Source organism: Cibotium barometz, chromosome 37, assembly GCF_041138505.1.
Source record: "Cibotium barometz isolate CiBa-2024 chromosome 37, ASM4113850v1, whole genome shotgun sequence".
NCBI classification, from domain to species: domain Eukaryota; kingdom Viridiplantae; phylum Streptophyta; class Polypodiopsida; order Cyatheales; family Cibotiaceae; genus Cibotium; species Cibotium barometz.
Window position 1 is genome coordinate 24,973,440 of NC_141082.1, and position 7,931 is coordinate 24,981,370.

The 7,931-nt window shown below is 42.5% G+C and overlaps 1 protein-coding gene across 1 annotated transcript; it reads left to right on the forward strand.

The window, feature by feature from the left end:
* Positions 1-6,943: 6,943 nt before the first annotated feature.
* LOC147617100 (uncharacterized) lies at positions 6,944-7,597 on the forward strand. Its single transcript, XM_086776425.1, has one exon. It carries the CDS (start codon positions 6,944-6,946, stop codon positions 7,595-7,597), a length of 654 nt encoding a protein of 217 aa, XP_086632551.1.
* The last annotated feature ends 334 nt before the right edge of the window (positions 7,598-7,931 follow it).

Genomic DNA, 7,931 nt, shown 5'->3' on the forward strand with positions numbered 1-7,931 from the left:
GGATGTTGGAAACCATTAAGGCATAAACCATGGAGGCCCACCAAGCTCGGGCAAGTTTCTGGAAGCCTAGGTGAAAGGGTATGTAGATCCTTCAGAGGGTGCCCGGATCCTAGACGTAGAACCGATCTATCGGATATAATGATAGCGGAGTTGGTTTCCTTGTGGGTAGAGCACATGGAATGGCTACAACTTCTGCTAGAGCCCGGGTGTAAGCTGGCTAGAATCCTGTCGAAAGGATGAAGACCCTGACTCTGGAGCATCGAAGGATGCAGTCGTGTGCCAGTAAGAGACCAGAGTTCAGGAGCCAGCCCGTGGGCAAAGTGCCATACTAGGACAAAAAGACGGTTGTTCGTCTTCCTTAAATTTTCAACAGCAAACTCTATTGAGGAGGAAGATTTAACAGTTGGAAGGAGATCTATTGAAGTTGAGTAGCCTTGGGAAACATAGTCATTGAGCCCAAGATGCGGATTGTTCCTAGAGAAGTGATGATAGGTTTAGAATTAATCCCAAGTATGGCAAGCAGTTCTTCGTCAAGACATAATACTATCACCATGTTGAGGGAGCATTCTTTAGCCCTGCAGAGCAGAGATATGATGAAGTTAAAGATCAATTTTGGTAGCCTTGAAGTTAGCATACAAGTAAGAGCATCAAGAGAATACCAATGAGGTGAAAGAACACATGAAGGAAATTAATACGCTAAGAGCAAAATTGAATGAAAAGGAACGACGGAGTGGAAAAATAGCACAACAGAAGAAAGGCTTTGTACAGCAGGAAGGACTTCCAGCGGGCAAAAAGCCAAGGGATGACAAAGAAGGCTATAAGGGTGATGACAAGGTAATCACAGCTCATATAGCTGGTCTGGAAGAGTTGAGACGTCACAATGATGATCTCCAATAGAGGTTTGCAACTTTGCAAAGAATGTCTAGACAGGAATTGAATAATCAGATGTGTATTCATTCAGTGGCTTGCAAAAATGGCATCTTGTGCTAATGTGGTAGAACCCATTTGGTATCGAAGGATGGGAGCTTATCTCAAGCAACCTGCTATAGCACAGATCCCTCCACCACCTCTCCAACTGGCTAGATTTGCTACTAGAGGTGCCACTGCTGCTAGAGGTGCCACTGCTACTGGAGGTGCCACAGAGTCGTCGGAGGAGCAGCACAAGCTACTGATGATGGAGCGAATGATGACTTTGAAGATGTGGAGTAGCTCTGAGGCAATCCGTGTGGGTTCGAGTCTCTTATTCAAGATCCGTCCACCGGGTGTGCTAAGTGTTGGGCGGGACCAACCATCCGGTGGCTCCGACCGACCTTCCAACCTCATCCGTCCAGCCGACTAACCATCTAGATGTAATCCACCCATCTGTGTATCGGTGTGCTTGTACGAAGCGCTGTCATTGAAGCACCATGTCTTTGTACCGAATTACTTTGTGACTCTTCGACATCCGTTTATATAAAGATGACCTGACATGAATAAATCATTCATTTTTTTACGCATTGATGTTCTTGTAATATGAAGTTTTGTTTTAATCTTTTAAGTTTAAGTCAAAGTACAATGTTTTCTGTTGACAGTCTTTGCCCCCATTAACAGATAGCCTCACAAACAGATCTTAAAACCTTTCAAATATAGGCAACTTTCCTTAACTGACCTCTGAGTGACAATATACTCTCTTGGCTGCCCCAGACAAGTTAGAACACTTACTATCACTTGTCGCCGAATTTAGATGGCTCTCCTAGTCTAGATTTGATTCTCCAATGTCCTCTATGACTCTCCGGTGTTTGCAGACTTAATATCCACACTCCCAACGCCTTCCTAATGGTCCTACTAACACTCTTTTGACTATCTTCTAACCTTCATCATGTAGCCTGTGCTTCCGAATTCTTCTATAGAGCCAGTCTACCTCCGAAGTCAACATCAATTCTAATACTTCCCAAAGTGTCCTCTAGCAGTGATAACCCCTCAAAGACTTCTCAACTAGGCAAGATATCGCCTCCCAGGTTCTCTGTTATGACTGCTACCAATTCACAGCTTCCTCTGCATGGAAAGAATCTACCCAACAAATCAAGCTGATCTAGCTAACATAGATTCTAACTCCTTTGAGTAAGTTGACCACAGAGGGACCTCAAAGCACTTAGACAACACTAGATTCAAGCCTCATAATAAATCAACTGACGTGTTGTGTTAGACTAATGCCTCAAAAACACTATAAAATAACAAGCTTTCTATCTCCTTTCCTCAGACAAGTCCTCAGACAGGTCCATAACTATAAAAGCTGATGTGAAAAATCACTTCCCCTCAACTAACACTAGTTAGAGCAACATATCTATGCCACCTGCTCATCATTTTGATGCGTGGATGGCTCAGAATCAACCCTAAATCAGGTTAACTATCCCAAGCCCAACTCAACCAATGTTAACTCTCACTTGTAGCCTTATCACCAAAAGAACTCCTTCCATACAAAATAGAATTGAACCAAAACACAAAAGAAAACCTTGATATCACATAATTTGATTCTCTGAATATTCAAAGAAGACTGTGTAACACATAATAAGACTTAATCTTGAGCAGATGAAGGAAACAAACAGTAGATCAAAGAAACTCTCTCAAATTACCAAAAGGAAATCCAAACATGTATTTTCAAATATTCATAAGATCATCATTAATCATTCAATTACAGAAACTGTATGGCTTCACTGGCTGGTACAACGGGGATATCTAGATCAATCTCATCCATCACTCCCTAGTCTGGACGACACACCTTCGTCTTCTCTCACAAACCCACGTCGCTTTCAACACTGAAGGATCCCTTAGATATCCAACTTCAAAACAACCTCCAAGAGTAGGTCAAGCTCTCTCAGCACAGCATTTAGGCTCTCACACCACTCTCTCATACCAAATCTCTCACCAAAAAAACTCCATCCCCCTTTTTTCTTCATCCACAACAATACCCCTATCTCCATGTATTCTTTCACCTACTCTATCTAATTCTGTCTCATAGCCACCATGCAACAAATCTAATAGCAGGGTGATTACATCAAGTTATGAATACGCAGCCGCCCATGCAAATCCTAAGTTTTCTAAGGTTTTTAATCATACCCAATACATTATTTTATTCTTCTTAGGGTTGGGATGAGCATCCTCATAGAGCATATCCCCTTGGCCATAAAACATTCCATCATCTTATGCCAAACCCCCCCACGGTTGAAGCATTTATGAATAAATATATCTTGTTAGGGGTTTTGGTCTCTTATTTTTTACTATGCCCTCCACCTTAGATTGGGATACATCTGTAAACAATTGCCAAGCAAAATCCACTTACTATGGTGAGATACATCAATCACAACCATCATGGTGAGCTAGACATATTCCATCACAACTCATCATGGTGAGCCACACATCCATCACAACCACCATCATGACATCCATCACAACCACCATCATGGTGGTGAGCTAGTGAGATAGATATCTGTAAACAAGAAATTAGAGCTTCCTACTCCCTTATGAGTCCATTTAAAAAATGTAATGATACTACTATTGATTGGACTACTTATACTTTCATCAAGGTTAGAAAAAAAAGGTCTTTCAATATATTGAGTGTACTTTTCACGGCCAACAAAAAGTTCATGGTGGGGACTTGCATGTGTAGCACATTTAAAACTTTCTGCACACCAAATACTTGATTTTATCCGATGATCTTTTTACAATGCTCACAAAAGTAGATGAAGGCAATGTAGAAATGTTGTCCACCTCGAAAACAATTAGTTGCTTTCTTTAGCCCAATGGTGGCTATAATGAGGGGTCTTTGATAATGCCATGCTATTTAACCAGAAATAATTATTAAGAGAACTTTTGAAATTTAACTAGTTTTTAGTGACTTATGGATACATGGGCAAGGTTTTTTGTGAGAATGCATTTGTTGACCTATTTTGTTTACAATTCCACCCCCTTGAGCCATCTCATGATTGTGAGCAATGCATGTTCATAGTTGCATCCCACCTTTGTTGGAAATGTAGAACAAACCTACTTTAGAAAGTATGAGACGAGACTCCTTCAATTCCTTGTAGGAGTGACCCCGCATGATGATGAGAGTGTTCTCCATTCAGTTATCTCTATTCCTTGTAGGAGTCACTACATAAGGGCATGATGATCAGAGTGTTCTCTATTATGTTGGTAGACCCTGTCAAGTGAAGACTATCTAGAGCAAGAGGGTGACAAATGGAGGATGGAATGTAATGATGCCTTAGCCCTATCACTCTATGAGATTTTATTACCACGTACTTGCCTGTTTTGTGCCATTATAGGTGACGTCACTGATAGTCTCCATGCATGGGATAGATGTATGCCTCACTTGCATGTCATCCAAATGCCATTCTCTAGTAACAATGGCCTAAGACCATTACCAAGTATGCCACAAGAAGCATATGAGATAGGAGTACCCTCCGAGGATGAGGGACCTAGACTAAGTGATGATGAGTCTTAGTTTCCATTCATATTGCATCTTTCCGACGATGATCATATGATAAGCTTTGCTCTTCATTTTTGATATTTTCTTACGTGTGCCATCAAAATGTGCAGTCAAGTTTATAGGTTTACTACGGTATCTTTATCAATGTAGGCTTCCACATCTTCACATTCAACCATCTTATAAGAAGCAAACATCAAGTCTCTTCTATTTGAACATGTGTATTTGAGACTTGCTCTTCATGTATAGATCTTTTGTAGTTTTTTACTTTCACCTCTTTTTGCTCTTCTTCCCAAAAGAGTGGATGGTTGTGGTGTAAGATGAATTCACAAAAGAATAAAGCATTATAGCTAAGTAGAAACTTAATGGTGTAATCTCAATGGGTGATTATATCTAAACAGAAGCTTAATAGATGATTGTATCCAAGATGAATGATTGTATTTAAGTAGAATCTGAATGTGATGAAGGCCTCTTCTTCCTAAGAGAATGGATGATTATGTGTAAGTAAAACTTAATAGTGTAAGAAATTCACAATATATTTCAACAAATTGTGCATAATACTTGATCTTATCCGATGATATTTTTACAATGCTCAAAAAAGTAGATGAAGGCAATGTAGAAATGTCACCCACCTTGAAAACAATTAGGTGCTTTCTTTAGCCCAATGGATATTATGAGGGTCTTTGAGAATGCCATGCTATTTAACCAAAAATAATTATTAAGAGAATTTACCAAATTTAACTAGTTTTTAGTGACTTATGGATATAAATTTACCAAAATTACACTATGCAGTGTTACATAAAAGATAGAGAATTCAAAAGATTCATCTAGGTCGTCTTTATTTTTAGGAAAATACATTCACCACAACCTATCTAAACTCATATCATGATATTCGTCTCTTATTTTTTACCATTCCCTCCACCTTAGTGGGATCCATCTCCAAACCATCACCAAGAAAAACAACTTGTTTCTCTTCCCGCAACCTCAACTTGTATAGATATGAGCAACCATTCGCTTTACATACCCTTTCGAAGGCCGACTCCAGTTATGTCAAAGTCAAGAACAAAATGTGCAAAAATGTCTAAATCACTAAAAGTTTTCGAAGATAGGGCTTGAGAAACTCACCTCGGTAACTATCGTACCATCACGCTTATGACTATTATAGTGCACGTGTTTTCCCATGATTTTCTCTAATAGGAAACTTGACCAAGTGGATGAAGTCTCCATCGTGCTTGCAAAATTAAGGCTTCTTAGAGGTTGCAATTAGGAAAGAATCCATGGGAAAATGTGCACATTAGTGGATTGGAAATCCTTGGTTTTATCCCCCGTGTATACACATTATATCCTTTTAATGAGCCACTAAAACAGATCTATTATGTCTTTGATTTTCAATCTTCTTATTGCTAGCACCTCCGTTAGAAATTAGAGCGTCCTACTCCATTGTGAGTCCATTTCGAAAATGTAATGATGCTTACTATTTTCAATCAATAGTTTTCTACCACCACGGTCACGGCCAATATGAGCGGAATATCCGAGGGGACGAGTGCACGTGTGGAACTTTTCGTTATCACACGCAAAACCCGAAAGTCTCCATGTGGATGTTGGAAAGAAAGCTTATCAAATGCATCATGAGGCTTGCATGGATTTCTTTTCTGGAAGCGACGTGCACCTTTTGTCGTCAAGTAGGGTAGCATGAGCATCAACATTGTGTCATGCGGGATGATCTCTGAGTAGGAAAGATGTAATTTAATTTGCCTGTGGTGGCAATAGCCGCAGCCGCAGAGAGAGCGATGGCAGTCGGCAAAAGTGAAGACGTGCCAGCATCTCGCATTGCGTTGTGTCTGCTGAGAGGCCACCCTCGCTCATTAAATAATGGCGACCCTCCCTGTCTCCTCGACTACTGCTCCCTTCTCATCTCCCACTATTTGAATGCCAGTTATTGCAGATAGATCTAACAGCTGCTATCTGCTCCTCCTTGGGCTGAACCGTAAGCAGCACCATCAGTACTATGGCTTCCAGGTCTTTCCTCTCCTCCCTTCTTTGCCGCCTTCACTGTAACAAGCGCCAGTCCCGCGTCTACACCGAGACTGCATCTGCCTCGCAAGCATTCGAGGCTGATCTGGCACACTGCTTCCAGGAGCTTCTTACACAGGCTGGCGACTCCAAGTCGTCCCTCCTCGGTCTGAGCTGGCTCTCCAGTGCTGTGGGTATGCTGCTCTCCACACAGGCGTCTGTGCAGGCCCTCGCTCCTTGCTTGCAAACGTCCCTGCCCGTCCGAGACATGAAGCTGATCCAGCAGTACATGGATGACAGCGTGAAGCTACTGGATGTGTGCCAAGTGGTGAGGGATGTGATGGTGGCGTGCACGGCTATGTCAAAGCCGTTCAGCTTGCCATCGGCTACCTGCGCTGCAAACCAGGTTTGAGAACCGAAAGGGGTGCGTTGCTGCTAGCAAGAAATGCTCTGATCTCAGCAGAGCAGATGCGAGCAGACCTGCGAGAGCCTGCTACTCCTGGCCGCGCACACCTGCGGCGGACACACCATCGGCTGGCAGCCTGTAGCTCAATGCTTAGAAGAATGGGGGACAAGCTCAGGGCCCCGGATGAGGATGTACAGAATACGCCCACCTGCTCCTCCTCCTCCTCCTCCTTTGCGTTGCCCGCTGCTTTGTATGGAGGGGAAATGGCTACCCTCTTCGTCTGCAAACTGATTGCAGCGGCGCTCCCTTCTGGGAATCCTCCCCGATCTCAACTAGGTCCTCTGCACGTTTCGGGCCGGCCATTGTGGGCAACTCCTCTTCTAGCACTCCAAGCTAAAGTCAACAAAGAGCTGCTGCAGAGAGTACACAAGAAGCCCCATGGATCTACCCTCTTACCTGACCTCGAGATCCTAGATCTTTCTGTTACACAGATCAATGAGATGTTGAGACAAACTTTGGAACAGCCCAGTACTGCACGATCTCAAGCTGTAAGGGACGATCTCAGCCGTCTTGCTGAGACTACCAGCAAGAGGGCGGAAGAGCTTCAAACCTTTATAGCTACACTCCAACATCAGATCGAGGCTCTCTTCAGGTCGCTGGCAGATACAAGGATAGCGTTGCTTGCCTCCCTCACGCGAACGGGGTTGCACGTGTGAGCCCTCTGTCACACGCCATGCCCCTGAAGTTTTGGTAGCCCTCAAGTAATGTAGTTAGGCTGGAAAGTCTTACAAAACAAATGTAGATAGGGTGTAAAGCCGGCACAAAGACAAATGTAAACATTGTATACTTCAAATTGGATATTGATTTACTAATTACATCATATCATTTGCGCTTCTTCTCAAGGCACAAAATTTCACTTTGCAAGTCATAAACCCAAAGAGGACCGTTTAATTGTTTATTAGAAGGGTCAAATTATGGACCATTTTCTTGCTTAAGAATGAGAAGCGCATACTTTAAGTTTCTGCAACATTAAGCTTCTCTTCCGAGAAG